The sequence below is a fragment of the Panicum virgatum genome, chromosome 3K (assembly GCF_016808335.1).
Source record: "Panicum virgatum strain AP13 chromosome 3K, P.virgatum_v5, whole genome shotgun sequence".
In the NCBI taxonomy this organism is placed as follows: domain Eukaryota; kingdom Viridiplantae; phylum Streptophyta; class Magnoliopsida; order Poales; family Poaceae; genus Panicum; species Panicum virgatum.
The window spans coordinates 12,547,662-12,566,755 of record NC_053138.1 but is presented as its reverse complement, the minus strand read 5'-3'; the positions used below and the strand labels follow the sequence as shown (position 1 = coordinate 12,566,755).

Below are 19,094 nucleotides of genomic sequence, written 5' to 3'. Positions count from 1 at the left end.
CCCCCCCCCCCCCCCGCGACATCGCCTCCCCCTCGCGGCAGCGTCGTGGGTCGTGGCGGCGGCGGCGTCGAGCTCCGTGGCCGCGCGAGGTCCGCATCCTGGACCCGAAGGAGGGCGGCGTCGTGGACCTCCCTGGGGTCGACGGCGCCGACCGCGAGGAGGCGGCGGCGGCGGCGAGGGCGATGGCAAGGGCGCGCGAGTGCGGCGTCTACGTCGGGCACCGCGGGCCGCCGTGGACGCGGCCGTGGTCGGGGTGCTCGTCGTCACGCCGGCGACATTCCGCAACCCCTACACCTTCGAGGACGTCCGGGCCTTCCTGGACCACGGCGCGGCATCCGAGCAGCCGATGCATCCGAGTGGCGCCTGCACGCTCGGCCCCTCCCTCCTCCGCGGGCCGCGCCCCCTCCGATGCGCCCCGGCCCCCGCCCCTACCCTGCAGCTGCCTCCGAGAACACCAGCCTCCCCCCGCGCCCCGTCTCCCGCGCCCGCGGCCGCGCGCCGTGCCTCTCCGCCGCACTTCAAAAGTGGTCCTACCCCGCTGCCGCCACCAATGCCGAGCCAGCTGGCACCTCCCCGCACTGCTGAATCATGTCCCGCTCCCACGAAAATAGCTGCAAAATTCTGGTGATTAATATTTATGTTTGCTGCTTTCCATGTTTTTTTCCGAACAAATTGATTTCCATGTTTTCTCCCACACACGTTTCAGGCAAGGTCGCCCTAAAACACGACGATACGCGCGAGCGTCGCCTCGTCCGGCCGCCAAGCGTCGGCCGGCCGCTGATTTGAAGGTAAATCATACTTACCGGGCGTTCCACACGTCGTAAACCCTAGCCTCTCGTCATCCCCGGCCTTTTTCCTCGCTCGTTCTCGAGCCGCCGGCACCGAAACGCCGCTGTGCCGCCGCTCTGGGCCGCCGCGCGCACGCTGTGCGCCACCCTGCGTCGGGCCAGCGGGAGCGCCAAGCGCGCCGGCCGCAGGCCCACCCTGACCGCCGGCATGAACGCCGCGCCGCCGGCTGGAAGACCGCCCTGCCGACGCGCCGGCAGTGGCCACGGCGTGGCCTGGCTGCCCAGGCCACCCATTCCCACTCACCAGTGGGGCCCGCTGGTCAGGAGGAGGGTTTGGTGGATTTTCGTTTATTTTTATTTCATTTCGTCTGAGATCGATACCGCGCTCCAAGCTCGGGTACAGTATTCATCTGTAAAGCTGATATACGTATTTGTAGCAGTAGTATATCAACGATTTGGAGGAACAGTTTTCAGCGCAAATATATCCTCATCGTGATCTCAAATTTACTGTGCTGACATGGGTTTAACATATACTCCTATACAGGAGAACATACTGAGCTGTGGCAGCAGATAGGCAATCTTCTATAGAACAGATTCAGAAGCTCTGCGAACTTTTCAGCAAGTGTGATTGCACACTGCTGGAGGTATGCAGTGAGAAAAGGTTCTCATTTGTATTGCTTAGGTTGCATCCCTTGATTCCGTTGATACTATTGCTCATTTGTATTGCATACTATTGCTCAGATTTCCAATGATTGCATCCCTTGATTCCGTTGCAATGTTTTGTTGTAAGATATGTAGTCCTAAGAAATTAGGTTGTTCATAGCTTCTAATTTATCACTATATATAAGTTATTTATGATTTAACTGGCTTCTTGCAGGGTCTGAGAGGACTTTATGCGTGCTTTTATCCTCCACTTTCTCAACGCAGGTGCCTCCACCTCGACGCAGGCGTCGCCTCCTTGTCCTCGCTCAAGTGCTCAGAAGATGAAACGAAGAGAAGACTGGAGAGCTCGCCAAATCACGCTGCCTCCCTTGCTCATCCTCTCTCCTCCCACGGTTGGCAACCCCAGGCAACAAAAGGTAAGCAATCCCCTTCACAGCCGCCCACAGCTTGCGTGTCCAGCAGAAGAGGTCACCTCTTATCCTTCTCTATTTACCATTCGAGCAGTCTGTGATTCGTTGATTGAATGAGACTTAACTGTGGAGTTTTTTGTTTTGTGTGTGCATGTGAAGAACTGCAGATATGTATTGCTGGAATATGCGCAGCAGAGTGGTGGTGGAGTTGCTCGTGCTCAGATCGTAACCTGCAGTTTGAATTTGATTAACTTCTGAACCTAAACTCAATGTATTTGTAAAAGTAGAGCAAATTGCATCATTTAGGGATTTTTCTATTTGCATCGTGATATGTTTGGCTTTCTGGTGGCAGTATGGCACACCTCCAGATATCTGTTTGGAGTTTGGACGGGATCAGATATGCATAGATAGTGATAGACATCCAACAATTCTATATTAGATTTGAAATCTTCTAATCAATGTAATTGGTAGGGAAATTCAAGTAACGAGTCAAAATGTAGGCTAGCAACTGTAACTGAATTCAGCATGGCAGAAGATGTAGGTGCTTATCTGGAGAGTTGCCTTTATCAATTCCTGCAATATATATTTATCTAGAAACAAATTTGAGCTGTAACTGCACATACTTTACTCTAGATTTTTTATTTTTTTTATTTATGTGGAGGTAGAAAACAATTGTTGGTGTTGGTTCGATTGAAGTGGACATAAATCAACAAGGTAAAAGAACACAGGTAGGCAGCATAGTAAACATGATAAGAATAGTATGGTTTACATACAACAACAACAACATAGCCTTTTTTCCCAAGCAAGTTGGGGTAGGCTAATTGTATGGTTTACATGAAAACAACAATTTCATATGAAGAGATCAGTTAATACACCATGACATGGTTATTTTAGAACAATTTTTCTTGTGAATGACTCCAGAGGAAGATATAAAATGCAGGTAGCATTGTAAACAACTATCTGTGATTTTCAGCAATGGATTTTGCTGGATAGTTTTATAAGTTCAGATTTGATTAGTGATTTTCAGTAAATATATCTGTGCATGGTAAACAATTACGTATTTTTCTTAATTCAGATTTGATCGCGCATGGATTGGGATCATGTGCCTGTGGCCCTAACAAAACAAATGAAACTGTATTTTTGTTCTTTTCAGATTCTAATGTTCCCATGTGCTGCAACCTTCAGTATTTATGTGACGGCTAAAACAGCTCCAAAACAAGAAGTGTAACAACTGTAATCTGATCTCGCCTTGAGAATTTTAAGGCATGCTTTGTTTTCTAATGTAGACATAATCTGTATGCAATGTTGGCACATAGCTAAGCTATAAACGTTGCCACCTAAGCCAGTTAGAACTAGGCCTCATCTTTTTCTGCACTTTGCCCATGTGTATTTTACTGGTTCATTACAATACTGTGAAATGTGAAAAGTAATTTGATTTTCGTTTTTAATGTCAATGTTTAAAAACAGGATATTCAGCTTGGGATTCTAGATATCCTGCCATCTTAGTTTACTTTTCTAGCTAATTGTTAGGTTTGTGTCAGTTTATTTTGTATGAGATAAGGATCAGTAAGCTTGTAGCCATGCAACATCTATAGAAAGACATGTCCTAATGCTTGCTCATATTAGTGTTGTGTTTGCTTTTGAACCAGGAGAGTTGATATCACATATTATCATTTCAGTAAATGATGTGATATTGGAGAAATGGTTACACCGAAGGGATTACTAAACAGTTATCTCATCATTCAGTTATATCCAAGAAAAAGATGGTTCTATTATTGACAGATAAGGCTTTGTTTTACTGTTTAATAAATCGAGAACTAATTTTGAACAATTTGACATCAAAGATGGAGCTGACCACAAATGGAGGAAGAGAATGTGTGACATGGAACAGGCAAGCGAAGGGGGAGAGACATGGAGCAGTCAAACTCGACCAGATGTATTGCTAAAAAATATTATTATTATTAGGTGACACTCTTTTGGGGGCATATGTGAACAAGTACAGTGTTATGCATATAAATTGCTTGTGATAGAGAGATGGGATGAACCATTAGTTCAAAGTTGGCTTACTGTAGCAACACACAAGTTGATGAGATCTGCGCTTGGTAGCTGAAAAACTTCTAAATTTAAGTTGATAAGATATGTATGGTAGCCGGAAAAACTTCTTGTCTAATTAGTTAAATTGATTTGTACCTAATAATGGTCAAAGGTGTTTGGAGAGGTTCGGTATGCTCATTGTGCATTTTTCTTCGTATGTGTGTAGGAATATAACAAGAACATGGTATTGGTGCCATGGTGACGGTGTTTAGTTTTTTTTAACACATGCGTGCCGCACGTGCACTCTACTAGTGTGTGCTAAGGTTGGATGGGGTTTTTTTTTTTGAAGACACGGTTGGTGGACGAGTTGGGAGTGAACTTTTTTTATTATTATTCAAATCACTAACACGTTAGACAATATTGGGCAAATCGCCCAAAAATTGGTCCTTTACATAGTCTGGGACGGTTCATAAACACTTCAGAACCAGAAGACAACACATACGCTCCATGAAAAGCTAAGCAATCTGCCACTTTATTATAGCTTCGATTACACACAGAGACAGTACAGCAAGAGAAATCGTCACACATAATGTCTCGTATCTGATACACCAAACCACCAATAGCACTCCGATCAACATAGCATGATTTCAGAGCAGAAGCAAGGACGGTAGCGTCCATCTCCAAGATTATTCGTGTCATACCAAGACGTGTTGCCTGAAGGATGCTCTTATACACTGCAATAGCTTCAGCTTGCAAAGATGATGCTGCGTAGGTAATATTACCCGCTCCTGCAGCTAGAACCTCACCGCTACTGTCCCTTACAACAAATCCCCAACCCCCTGATCTGCTACTCGGATCGAAAGACCCATCAGAATTAATTTTATAAATGTCTGCAGGGGGTGGTTTCCAACTATACCGGGCCACAGCCGTTTGTTTCATTGCGTTTCTCTCCAATTTTTGAACCTCCATCAAGAAATAACATACAGAGCTACAAATCTCATTCGCACTCTGCATCCTCTCACCTTCATTCACCTTGTTTCTTGCTGACCACCATCTCCAAAGAAATACAATAACTTTCAGTTGTATGTGTCTATCAAATCCCCAAATCTTATTAATTATTTCCACTCCTGATTGACAATTCACCAATTCAGCTCTAATGTGTTCCATATTCATGAGGCGCCAGCACAGCTTAGCAAAATTACATTTGAAAAATAGATGTCCACAGTCTTCATCAAACCTTCTACAAACTGGGCACATAGTATCAATATTGATACCTCGGTTAGCCACATTTCTTCTCACAGGTAGGCTGTTGTGTGCTAATCGCCACACAAACATCTTCACTTTATTGGGAACTTTGAGCTGTCATATTTTGTGCCATTTAAATTCATCCCCACCCCCATTTGCATTCCCAGAAGTGGAACCATCTCTGCCTGTAAGAGCATCTCTTCTTGTCACTGCCACTTTATAAGCTGATTTAACTGAAAATAAGCCCTTTGGGTCAAAGTGTCATGCAGGCCAGTCCTCCATATGTACATTAATTGGAATCCTTAAGATTTCGGCCGCATCCTCTGGCCAAAAATTGTCACAGATTAGCTGCTCATCCCATTCACCCGTAACTGGATCAATAAGTTCATTAACTCTTGTCAGCAAGCATGATCTTCTAGGAGTGGCCAGTTTTCTTGTAGATCCTCTGGGTAGCCATAGGTCCTCCCATATCTTTACATTCTCTCCGTTACCGATTCTCCATATAATACCTTCCTTCAGCAGTTCCGCTCCTCTCAGAATGCTTCTCCAGGTATATGAAATGCCTGAACTACGCTAGATGGAACCGGGATTCCGGCCCCTGGTACCACTGTCCGCGAACTGGGCCTCAATTTGCTTGGGAGAGGACAGAGGAGGATGTGGGCTGGCCCATCCCAAATTTTCTAGCGGGACATCATCTCAATTTCTACCTTCTTCTCAAAAAAGAATCATGACGAGCCTGAAATCGTTTCCATCCCGTTTCCAAATTTTGCATCCCATTTTTCGAGCGTGTTAAGTGTAGAAAACGATGCGAGCGAAATTTGTCCCGAACGTTCCCACCACTATACACACGTATTACGCATCTTTGTAACGTTGCTTAACAGAATAACAGTAAAGTCTCAAATTCTAAATTCATAAGTGACCCTTTCAAAGTGAGATTTTTTTTTGGAAACCCGTAAAAAATTTAAAACTTGCGCACAGATTTCAAATGCGAAATGGGACTAATTCTGCAATTTTGACACAAAATGCAGTCAAATACACTCAGCTCATCACTGCTTCTTTATCAGTACAAATAAAAGTGTGGCTATCACATTAAGCAAAGCTTAAACCCAAAGCAATGCCGCTCGGACAGTCAGATCAGATCAAACCAACTCTACCTCCTCCTCTGCTTCCGACCGGCGACCCCCCCTCCTCCCACTCGCTCCGCCTCCCTCCTTCTGGAACCTCCTAGAAGCAGCCGCAGCAATGCCGCTCCACCACCCCAAGCACCGCCACCACGACGACGACCTCCTCCCCTACCGCCGCTCCGACGACGAGGCCAAGCCGCGCCGCCCCTACACCCCCACTTTCCCCTCCTCCTCCTCCCCCGTCTCCGCGAGCCGCCTCCTCGTCCTCTTCGCCGCGACCTGCCTCATCCTCGCCGCCGCCTCCTTCGCCTTCGCCGTCTCCGCCAGCCGCAGCCGCCCGCCCCCGCCGCGGCCGCCTCCCGCGGCCGCCTTCCGCTGCGGCCGCGCCGAGGACTCGCTCCGCTCCTTCCTAGCGTCCTCCTCGCCTGGCCGCAACTACTCCGCCGCCGACAGGGACAAGGTGCTCGCCGTCGTGGGCGTCTACACGGAGCACGGATCCGCCGCGCGCCGCGCCGCGGTGCGGGCCACCTGGTTCCCGCCCAACCCCGAAGGCATCGTAAGGTTCCGCACACTCCCATAAGCTGGCTACCTTATCCATTCGTGCTGCTTGGATCTGGGTAGATTCATGATCTATGTCGGTGCTGCCCGAGCTATGCTTGTACTAGAAGCCTGTAGCTGCGTTTGCGTGCCTAGCTGATACCACGATGGGATCTGTTAAAAACATTACTTGTGGGCTTGCTGTTGCTTGCATTTCTCCTCTACAGGTTTCTAGTAACTTAGATCGCTGATGCGTCTTGTCCAACTGTGAATGCTCACTCTTTGGAACCTTGAAAAAGGATGATTCTATGATTGTAGCTGTTGCAAACTCAGGGCATGCACTTTCAGTAGGGAAATGCAGGGTGAGTCTTACTAATTAGGGATGTTTGGTAGCTGTCACTACTGAGCCTAATTTGACATATCGTGGATTTTGAATGATGGCTAACATGACCTCCACCGCAGGCAGTTATGGGCTTATGGCATTCTATCAAGGGTTTTTTGGATACATACCATTACAATTCTGCAAGTTTGGAGAATTGCCACTACAATTCAGGTATTCTGAAACATGCCATTACAATTATTGGACTTCCTGAATCTTGCCATTTTCTACGTATACCAGCCGCTTTGGGTCCATTGTCAGACGCGGATGCGTATGCAGAGGGCGTATAGACGCCAGTTCGTCTACAGCGTTGAGAGCTCCTCTCCGTCCGATCCCATCGCCGTTCTCTTCTCCCTGGCGCCGCCGCTCGCCTACTGCGGCCGGGCAGGAGGCATGAGCCGCTCCCTGCCTTGCCGGCTTGGCGCGCACAGCCTGCCCAAGCAGATCCATCTGCTTTCATCGCTAGCGCAGGTGCCCACTTCCTCATCCTCATCCTCCTCCAACGCTCCTCGGGGTCCAGCAGGAGATGTCCCCGACGGTGGCCTTGGACCTGCTCGGGCTGCTCGCGGCAGTGTGCCCCCAGATGTACTACTAGGGCCAGCGCTTGATCGAGGTGCACGACAATCTCTGCAGCATGCCATCCATCTCATCTTATCCTTTTCTCCACCTATCCAATGCTCCAAGCCGCTCTTTCAATTCGAGTGCTTGCGAGATGCAAGCAAACGGAAGCAGCATTAGTGTTTTGTGCTTCGATTTGAACTCCACGACTTCAATTTTTTTTATTTCTTTCAATTGGCATTGTAGTCAGACCCACCGCCTCTGATTGAAGGAAGGACGAAGGAGGCGTGGGAGGCGTGGAGCAGAGAAGAACGCGGGGAAGAGGAGGACACAGAGCCGCGCAAGGAGAAGCCCCAGGAGGAGGACGCCGTCAAGCACCAGAAGGGGAACGTCGCCATCAAGCCCGCACCGAACAACACCGCCGAGGAGGCACCACCCTGAGCGGGTGCCGCTGCACCGAGGCCGCCGTCGCGCCGAGAGAGGAAAGAGCCGCGGTGACCAGGAAGCAGAGGAGGAGGACGCGCCGAGGGAGCACCACCACGCCGGCGCCTGAACATCTACAACGACGAACCTGTGCTGCGCTGCACGGCCACGCCCTCACCCGCGTCACCTCGCACGGCACCAAGCACTGCTCGTGTTCGGCCAGGCGACCAAAGCTGCTCGCGTGCGCGCTCCCCGCGCTCGGCCGGCCTGGCGGTGGCTTGCGCGTGTGGCCGCCATGGCGCCGCCACTCGACTGCTGCACGCGCCCCCCAGGCCGACGGTCTCCGCGTGGCCCCATGGCACAGTCGCTCGACTGCTCCCTACCCACAACCTATCGCCGGACCATTGTAATGGCGATGGGATTGGACGGATGGGACCGGAGCTCTTAACGCCATAGACGAACTGGCGTCTATACGCCCTCTGCATACGCATCCGCGTCTGACAATGGGCCCAAAGCGGCTGGTATACGTAGAAAATGGCAAGATTCAGGAAGTCCAATAATTGTAATGGCATGTTTCAGAATACCTGAATTGTAATGGCAATTCTCCAAACTTGCAGAATTGTAATGGTCTATATCCAAAAAACCCTTCTATCAAATATAGCAGAAATGACAACTTCAATTAGCAATATAAATTTGATTCCATATGTGACACCCATAAATTATATTCCCATATCAAGTATCATGAATGCCAGCAGAAAGTGTACATCAAGACTCAGTTACTGAAGTAGATTTGATAACTCTATTGGACCACTGCCAAAAAGTATAGTGGAAGCTTGGTAGCTTGTTTATAGGGAAGATACGCTAGCTACTTGTTTATTTGGGAGCTTTAAGTGGTGAAATCGGCCAAGAGAAAAGGATGATAAAACCTTTTTTACTGTGCGGATTATAGGATGATTTCTTGGCACAGGTTTTTACATTTTGCAGTCTAAGTGTCAACACAGTAAGCAGAAATGCAATTCACTGTTTGAGACTTTGCAATGTAGACACAAAAAAGCAAGGAGCAGGTGACTCACTACAAAGCTAGTAATGTACACAAGTTACAGGGTTGTTTTAGTTGCTGAGGAGACTGCCCCTGGAGGGTGTGGATATGGAACCAAATAGATTGGCACCTCGGAATTTTATAATGTTCTCGATTTTATGTTTTTTTTGCCTTTTGGTTTAGAATTAACATTTTTATCGTTTGTGTCCAAGTTGCATTCAGGCGCATCCTGTGTTTCTTTCACAATAGTACATACATAATGAAGTGTTATGTTTACAGTATATGCTTTTCAATGCAGAAGCAGAGGGTTCTGGGATGAAAAATAAAATTAGAATTTATGATAAGCTTCATTAACTATTCACTCAAAGTCATTTGTCATGGATAAACTGTACTTGAATTACAATTAACGAACATTACAAAAATATTGTGTTCTATACATCGCTTTTACAAGAAGTCAAGAACTAGACTAGGATGTTGGTGTGCAAATTTCTGCTCATAAAAGAATCGTTGTGATTAGGTCTCAGTGTGTCCTCATTTAATGCTCTCTCGTAAATCTATTTGGACCTCTTTCTTATGTGCCCACTTTATGTAATATGGTTGAAGTGGGGGCAGAGTTCCTTACAGCTATTCTTTTCAGTTAAAAATTTTCATATCTAGTCTATGACTCTATGTATCTTGAAATTGAGATTACCCAGTGATCTAGAAACTGGGGACTGGAGATGCGAAACAAGTAATCTGCTGTAATATTTTCTACATCAATTTTCTGTATATAGTCCCTCTTTTTGTAAGGTGCCCACACAGACACCCAAGCTTCAATTTTTTATGATCTTTGATGAAACTTGGTCTTTGAATTTGTCGATCATACTATACAAATTTTGATACCATTGGTTGGATTCATTTTAAAGCACGTTAATACCATGTTAATTTTATGGTCATGGACGTTGTAATATATGAGATACCAGTGGTCAAAGTATGGAGTTGTAGACTTTTGATTATACACATGCACATAACTGCTACTGTGACTTGAATCCACCTTTCAAATATAAAAAAGAAAAAAACAATTTTAGCTGGACATCTATGTCCCGAGTTTTCTTTTTTCTTTTTTATTTCTTAGTTTTTCTTTTCAAATCAGATGCCCGAATCCAACTTGGATTTTGGAATTTTGCAAGTTTTTCTTTCATCGTTGCCAAATCAGACACTCATATCTAAGTCAGATTCCAACATCGTTCTTGACTTCTTGTGCCCATGTAATGCTGCAAAGATCTATAACACAACCCTGTTGACCCTCTATTGTCTCTTGTTCAGGCCATTCATTGGCTACATGGTCTGATTTATACTATTTTTCAACTTTTAAGATGTCAGTAACACGCTGAACCTTGTTTGGGCTTACGTTGATCTTTTCCTTTTGTTGTTGCAGTTTGGAACATGGAACTGGGTTAACTTTTAGGTTTGTCGCTGTACGGCCCAAAGACAAACAAAAAATGGAAGATCTTCAGAAAGAGGCGGACATGCATCATGACTTCTTGTTTATTGATGCTGATGAGGATACAAAGCCGCCACAGAAGATGTAAGCATGTCTAAGCTTTGACCATTGTATCTGTACAATTTCACCTACAAACTTACATGTGATTAATGTCATCTATCCTAATTTTCATCACCCATGTGACAGGTTAGCATTTTTCAAAACAGCTTATCATATGTTTGACGCAGAATTCTATGTCAAAGCTGATGATGATATCTATCTGCGTCCAGGTAAAGTCAGAGGTTATGTTTTACAGTTTCTTAAATCCATTTTATGACTCCTTTTCATACTTCTGAGACAGATAGACTTGCTGCTCTTCTTGCAAAAGAAAGACCTGAGCACCGGACTTACGTTGGTTGCATGAAGAAAGGACCAGTTGTCAATGATCCAAATATGAAATGGTCAGTTCAAATTCTGAGACATGTTTCTTCTAAATTTCATTAAGATACATCTCTTTACAAATGAAATGATCATTTCAAATTCTGGGACATATGTTGCTTTAATTCACATACAAATGCTGAATATGCTATTGCCAAATTATATATCCATGGGGTACTGATACCATCTTGGTCATGAACTCTTTGACGACCCTGTTCAGTGATCCATGGCCTGCAACTTTTTGTCTATATTTGAAGTCCTTTTGTATTCTGTTTACTTGGTTGTTGGCTTAGAACATCAATGCATCAGTAGCCCTTTCCAAATTATACCTTTATTGTTGTTTCTTGATGGAAGAGCTTCTGTCTAAATTGCAGGTACGAGAGTTCATGGGATTTGTTAGGTAATGAGTACTTTGTGCACGCATCTGGTTCACTATATGCTCTTTCTTCTGAGGTGGTTGAAGCTGTAGCTACTGCAAAGAGTGAAAGGTTCGTCAGTTATAGTTTGTTGGCCTTTATTTTTAATCAAAACATGGGATATCATTATCTACATATTATGTACATCCAAGAAACTCAATGTCGATAATTTTTATGCATGAAGTGCACTTAGACAATGCAATGGTACAGGTGACATTTTATTTGTTGCATGTGTTCTTGAAATAATTTGATTGATCTTTTGTTTCTCGTGAAACATGAAGTGCATTAACCTGGGGATTTTTTTTCATCCAAGAAACATATAGTGCGCAAGTAAGTTTAAGACGTGCTGAGTATACCTGAATTTACATACTTTACGATAGTAGTATAGCTGCTCTATTGTTATGAGCACCATGCACCAAATGAACTCTAGGACAATGGCACCCATCATTTTTTTTTGCATATTACCACTTTCCTTGCTTTTTCTTTCTTGTAATTTCCAAATAGTAATTATCCCCTTTGTGCTATCCAGCTTAAGGATGTTTGACTATGAAGACGTTACCGTTGGTGCATGGATGCTTGCCATGAATGTAAAGCATGAAGACAACCGTGCAATGTGTGATCCAACATGCACTCCCAGCTCCATTGCTGTCTGGGATAAGAAATGTTCAGGTATATCTGCATGAACAATTGATCTGCCTCAGAATCTTAGCGGTACTATAACGCTGTGTTAATTTTTCCGTCGAATCTTACTATTTCTAGTAAATGCAAAATGCCATTGTACGCTGGCCATATCATTGATGCATAGGACTATAGCTATGAAAGAATTAACCTGATGCCATCTCTTTTGGATAAAGCACATGCATAGAAATTTCAACAAATGTTAATAGGTCTTCATTGTTCTGTTCCAGGTTCCTGTAACATAACTGAAAAAATAAAGCAGCTTCACAACACCACTTTGTGCTCGAAAAGCCCAACTTTACCACCTGAAGTTGAGGAGGAAGAGTAGAACTATGGATTTCTGGCCCGTAAAACCTCAAAGTGGCTGCTTATCTGTGGCGCTGAAAGCTTGCCAATCAGAACAATCAGATTCTATTGTTCTGATTAGGGGTTTTGTTCCGACAGCAATCTTCCCGCACCTTGTCGCCGGAGGGCTCATGAAGAAAGCATATATAGAATCAATCACACAACACCGTAGTACTTTTGAGTGTATACAACCTGATTGAGCAGTGTAAACAACAAATGATGGTTGTAGGTTCAGTTATGTACTTTTCAGCTTCCACCAATTGTTGGGGAGCATTTCTCCCTTCCTTTGACGGGGAGGGAGCAGACTACAGGCTGACATCAATTTCGTGTTCATTGATGATTGATGTATATATGGGCACGCTTGCCTCTGTGATTCCCATTCTTCGTGTTACTAATGCGATGGTTAATACACTTCGATTCCTGATATATATACTCTGTTGCACCATCCTAGATCCCATTTCTTTAATATTTTTTTTAAAGAAGAGTTGATGCTGATGGTGTGCGCTGTGCGTGTGCCTGGATCATCACCCATTTACCCTTGTCTTATATTTTGCTGTCTTACCTATCACTGCAACTGAAACACAACTGGTTCCTCCTCTCCCGCGGCCTACTCTATTACTCAAGCATGAGAAATCAATGTTTATTTGCGCATGCTTTCAAATTCTCACATCACCGGCGTGTAGGCATCTGATTGTTTGATTTGCTGCACCGTTGCAACGTGCCGTGCATTTTGGTTACTAGACCTTCAAATTGCTGTGCTAGCACGGTCTGGTGCTCCTAAGTGTCAACTTCAATGGCTCAACAACCGGGTGATCACCCTGGTGTGGCATTCTCTGGCCGTGATCACTTGGGGCCTGAAGCTTCCTGACGAATCTATTTGAGATCATGGAGTTGAAAAGGTTCACCAGGAATACTCCCTGCCAGTCGCTACGGGTTGCTATCCATCTGTCCCGCTCGAGAGCAAGTTGCAACGAACGGTACGTGGGCGAAAGCAACGATACGTGGGCGTGAGCCGTAGAAGCAGTAGCTGCTCTTTTTTTTTCTTTTTTTGACTCGGAAGTAGTTAGTAGTAGTAGTAGTAGCTATTGTACTTGGCACCGACGAGGTAGGAGACGGCGAGAGTGAGCATCTTGTTGTCGCGAGACAAATCGGGTGCCCCCGCCGAAGCCGTGGGCCGTGGCGCCCCCGCGGCTTGGGGCGTGGTCCACGACCACGAAGATCGCGCTGCGAGAGTGAGACAAGGCCAGGCCCCAGGGCAGGGGATCAGACGCCGGTCGGTCGGCCAACGCGGACCCGCTCACCCTCACCTGCGGCGCCGGTCAGCGTCAGTCCCCCGGACGACTCCGGCGGAGCTCGGGCTGCGATTTCGGAGGAAGATCGGCGACGCCTGTTGTTCCTGCGGATTAAATAAAAACTGGCACGAGAATATGGGCCTGCAGCCCCAGGACACGAAGCATTGGACGTGGCCTTTAACTCCGACGGCACGGCACAGTGGACGGCCGGCACCCTGGATTGGCGCCCCTGCCTGCCGGTGCCGGAGTCAACGCGTGAGCGGACTCGGACATGGCGCGGCAGCGGGGCGACGAGCCGCCGTGCGCCGCGCGAGATCTGTCGGTGACGGTGTCGGTGTCGGTGCGCGCCCACAATCGCAGGACCAACCGCCGCCCGCCCGGGCCCGGCCACGGAAGCTAGAGAGGAAGCAAAAGCGAGCGCGTCGCGTGGCGCGGCGGGTCCCCCCCGTCCGCGTCCGCCGTGGTGGCAGGTGCCGTGCGCGCGCGCGCGTACCGGGCGAACGAACGAACGCGGATCCATCCAACCATCGCCCTAACACCACCAGACGCGGGTACGGCGTCGGTCGGTCTCGGTCCCTGTCCCGCCGCGTAGCGCGCGCGCGCGCGGCCCCGCCGCCTCCGCCTCCGCCCTTCAACTCGAGATCTTCGGCCGGAGCTCCAGCCGCGGCCGCCTCAGGCCGCCGTGCTAACCAACCAATGAATGCACCGACCCGCCGCCGCGTGGGCCGGCCGTTTCGGGCCAGGACAGCAGACTGGGCACGCGCGGTGTGCTTCGATCTCGCCGCACCGCGAGAGCACTGTCGTTGTTGCTGCCGGAGTCGGCTGGCCATCATCAGCCAGCCAAGCCAATGAGCAGCACCTTTTTTCCCGGCAAGCGCATGACCGCGCGCGCACTCAACACCACCCGGTGTGGCGCGGGGGGCTCCCGCGCGTCGGCAGCTCCAGTTCGGGTGGCGCGTCGTTCTCAGGCCGATCCCTCTTTGGTAACGTAACGATATATATTAAGAGCAAACGCACCGTATATATAGTACACTCGATGAATGATTGATGCATTCAAGTTGGCTAGCTAGTTTTTCGTTGCGTGGTAGTACTATAGTTAATAACCGTTACATCTCTATCTCTATCGCTATCGCTTATTACGGAAGGAAGCTACGATTCCTTGGTCCGTTAATTGGAGTGCTAATCAGAATCCGGTGACGAGATGTCAAGTGAAGAGTCCGAAACCATTTAGAATTAGCGTTTGATGAGTAAAATAGAAAAAAAAACTTAAATTCTCAACCTACCATGTTATTACAGAATACATGTATTTTTATATGTTAATTTGAATATTTATATAGCTTCCCGTTGCAATGCACAGGCGTATTGACGAAGGCCCCAAACTTATCAACCTTGCGGGACACGTGAGGTACCTATCTCTTTAGCTAAACAATACTTAAAAAACTGCAGCAAAAAACAATGTGCTAGCTGTAACGACCTGCAATTAGGCGCCGCATTATTGCCAAATTTATGTGGCAAGGAGTATTCCACGCATGAGACACCTACAATAAATTAAATTGCACTTAGCTAGTACCTCTTGGCTCTTGCAATGGTGCATGGTTTTGTCTGGTGATCTAACACTGCTGCTCCTTCACCTTGTTTTAAATAGCAACATATACTACGTACTTGTGCTAAGGTGTCGACTCATGCGCATCAGGCGTCACTGCATCAGCTCATTTTTTTTTTAGATAAAGCACTGCGTCAGCTCATGTATTCATACATGCGCGGTGCAAGGTGTCAGCTGGAATGGCACAGATATTATAATCTGCACTTTGTCAGTCAGAACGGTGCTGTACTTTGTGTGCCGCCGGTGCCAAACCGTGTCGCCTTCGGATTCTAGGCTGTGCGGTTGTGTGCCATCGAGATGATGGATGAGAGCCAGCATGCCATGGAGCCTGGATGATGATTGGATCATGTCGCACAGTGAACGCCACATGCAGTGCGATCGCAAGGCAACAAGTTCTGCTCCGTCGACCCCGTCCACGTTCCAGGTACAAGGGACAAGGTCGGAATTGTTGGAGTAATGGGCTTGGCCCATTTATTCTAAAGCATTAAAAGAATTTAAAGCCCACAATTAATGCTAGGGAATCAATATTTAATTCCGTACCGGGAATTGAGGAGGATCTCAACCGACTTAAAAGGTGGACTTCTTGTACACCACTTGTGAAGCCGGTAAGAGGAGGACTGTGAACCACACGCGCGCGCGCTCGCTCGCCTCGCCGGGCCGTGGCCGGGGCCGGGGCCGGGGCGCGATGTGATGTGATGGCTATTTTGCCGTTGACAGCAATTAATCGTGCGATTAAACGTGCAATTAAATATGTAATTAATGGCCATAACCGCATCACCTAAATGACTCTGATGGTGTCCAGGTTCACCAGAGCACTGAGGCAACTCGGCTCCTCTCTTCTCCCTCTCCAGTTGCAACAACTGAGTTCCCCAACGCTAATTTCTGCGCGCACAGAATTAGCGTGAGCAGGCCTCCGAAACCTTGCTCGCCTTGAGATCCTGCACGGGATAGGCGGGCAATCAGGTTTTTGGGTAACGCTTTAGCGTGACTGCTCAAAAATACTAAGGCTTTGCCCGATTGTACGACTACTTCCTGGTGGACGAGCCGAACGACTACGTCAACTACATTCTGGTGGCCGAACGACTACGTCGACTACATCTTGGTGACCGTTCGTGGGACCGCACTGCGAACTTCTTCCTGCACCGATTTAGTTCGACTACTTCGACTGAGGCCAACCGAGTAGATGTCTACTCCAGTTGGTAACAGCGCAGCCAATGCTTCCGGCAACGGCCCCGCTTTAGGGTACTCCCTGAAACTTTGGTTATTTATATTGTTTATGCTTATATGTGTGATAAGTATAAACATGTTCACATGTTTTATTTTACTCCTTAAAGTCATAGAAATATTGCTAGTTTATATATTTAATTTTGGAATTAAAATATACCGAAAATTGCCTAGATTTCTAACAATCCAAAAACCTGATTATGTTAATAGGCTTTCAGTATCTAGCTTTGCTGCATCAATCAAACCATCACCTTTTGATGGTTCAAATTACAAACGTTGGCAAGAGCGGCTTATACTGTGGTTAACACTATCGAGAGTGATCCATGTGAAAGAGGGTAAGCCTGAATAATTCTCTCCAGAGGAAGGGAGTGCGTTCGATGAGGCTGATATCCTCTTTCGAGGCTTGATCATTAGTGTTCTCGATGATAACCTGGTGGATTCTTATATCCGGCTGCCAACTGGCAAAGCTTTGTGGGATGCTCTTGAGGCTCAATATGGAGTATCTGACGCCGGGAGTGAGTTGTATATCATGGAGCAGTTCCTTGAGTACAGGATGGTCGAAGACCGTTCTGTAGTGGAACAGGCTCATGAAATACATACTCTGGCAAAAGATCTCAAAAATTGCAGCAAAGAGTCCCCATGTGTGTTACCCAATAAGTTTGTGGCTGGAGGTATAATCTCTAAGCTGCCACCTTCTTGGAGGGACTTTGCTACTTCTCTAAAACATAAGAGACAGGAGTTCACAATAGATGGACTCATAGGGACTCTTGATGTTGAGGAGAAGGCGAGAGCAAAGGACATACGTGGGAAAGGAGTTGTTGGTGCTTCAAGTGCCAATCTTGTTCAGAAGAACAACTCCCATAAGAACAAGAAAAAGCCACCGCAGAACCAACCAAAGACTAAGAAGACAACCACTTTTAAGAAGAAGAAGAAGACGGGAGCTTGCTATGTGTGTGCTAGTACGGATCACTTTGCTGCAAAGTGTCCGAACCGCAAAGGCAACGACTCCGCCAACATGGTTATTAGCGAGCCTGGAGAAACTTCGGGGTACGGTAATTTATTACCTACTGTTCTTTCAGTCTTTGGTTCACCCGAGTGGTGGGTTGACACTGGTGCTAATATTCATATTTGTGCTGATGCTTCTTTGTTCTCTTTTTACCAGACCGGCGGGACTTCCTCCTTGCTGATGGGGAACGGATCACATGCGCGTGTTCTTGGTGTTGGTACGGTAAATCTGAAGTTTACTTCGGGAAAGACCGTGCAGCTGAAGAACGTGCAGCATGTCCCCACCATCAAGAAGAATTTAGTCAGCGGCTCTCTACTGTGTAGAGATGGTTTCAAATTAGTCTTTGAGTCCAATAAATGTATCTTGTCTAAGTTTGGTACTTTTGTTGAAAAAAGTTATGAAAGCGGAGGTTTGTTCCGTCTTTCTTTGTCAGATGTTTGTAATAAAATTGCATACAATGTTATTAACGTTGATGAAACAAATGTTTGGCATTCGAGGCTTTGTCACGTTAATTTTGGTTGTATGATGCGCTTAGCTAATTTGAGCTTAATTCCAAAGTTCACTTTTGTCAAAAATTCTAAGTGTCGTGTATGTGTTGAATCAAAACAAACTCGTAAGCCTCATAAGACCGCGGAGGCAAGGAGCTTGGCACCCTTAGAATTAATTCATTCTGATTTGTGCGAAATGAATGGAGTGTTGACAAAAGGTGGTAAAAATATTTCATGACTTTGATTGATGATAGTACTAGATTTTGTTACATCTATTTGTTGAAGTCAAAAGATGAAGCTTTACACTACTTTAAAATCTATAAAGCTGAAGTAGAAAACCAACTTGAGAGAAAGATCAAAAGAGTTAGGTCAGATCGTGGTGGCGAGTATTTCTCAAATTTATTTACTTTATTCTGCGAGAAACATGGTATTATTCATGAGAGGACGCCTCCCTATTCACCTCAGTCAAATGGGGTTCCCGAAAGAAAGAACCGCACTCTAACGGATTTGGTTAACGCCATGTTAGATACAGCGGGACTTTCCAAGGAATGGTGGGGTGAGGCTATATTGACTGCATGTCATGTCCTAAACCGTGTTCCTACAAAGAATAAAGAGATAACTCCTTTCGAGGAATGGGAGAAGAAAAGGCCAACACTGTCATACTTACGTACATGGGGTTGTTTGGCAAAAGTGAGTGTGCCAATAACCAAGAAACGTAAGCTTGGACCTAAAACTGTGGATTGTATCTTTCTAGGTTATGCTATTCACAGCGTTGGATATAGATTTTTAATAGTGAAATCTGGAGTACCTGACATGCATGTTGGTACTATAATGGAGTCCAGAGATGCTACATTTTTTGAAAACATTTTTCCCATGAGAGATGAAACAAGTTCATCTAGGCAAGAGTTCATCAAGGATGATGGCTCTGCTGAGCCGATAGAA

At 46.4% G+C, this 19,094-nt stretch overlaps 1 protein-coding gene and 2 long non-coding RNA genes across 7 annotated transcripts; all 3 read left to right on the top strand.

Annotated features, from left to right (window-relative positions):
* The first annotated feature begins 6 nt into the window (after positions 1-6).
* LOC120697667 lies at positions 7-3,349 on the top strand. Of its 5 annotated transcripts, none has more exons than XR_005684578.1 (3): positions 7-624; positions 707-788; positions 1,333-3,349. It is a non-coding gene; the product is annotated as an uncharacterized LOC120697667 (long non-coding RNA). The 5 variants fall into 5 exon arrangements; XR_005684580.1 differs by having other exon boundaries at positions 7-788; positions 1,333-1,432; positions 1,666-3,349; XR_005684579.1 differs by having other exon boundaries at positions 7-788; positions 1,333-1,449; positions 1,666-3,349.
* A 2,916-nt stretch (positions 3,350-6,265) lies between these two features.
* On the top strand, positions 6,266-12,965 carry LOC120697665 (probable beta-1,3-galactosyltransferase 12). The gene is made up of 7 exons (XM_039980958.1): positions 6,266-6,825; positions 10,618-10,767; positions 10,870-10,952; positions 11,024-11,123; positions 11,475-11,588; positions 12,046-12,185; positions 12,425-12,965. Exons 1-7 carry the CDS (start codon positions 6,383-6,385, stop codon positions 12,520-12,522), a joined length of 1,128 nt encoding a protein of 375 aa, XP_039836892.1. The 5' UTR covers positions 6,266-6,382; the 3' UTR covers positions 12,523-12,965.
* Positions 6,835-8,853, top strand: LOC120697666. Its single transcript, XR_005684576.1, has 2 exons — positions 6,835-7,354; positions 7,985-8,853. It is a non-coding gene; the product is annotated as an uncharacterized LOC120697666 (long non-coding RNA).
* Positions 12,966-19,094: the final 6,129 nt, after the last annotated feature.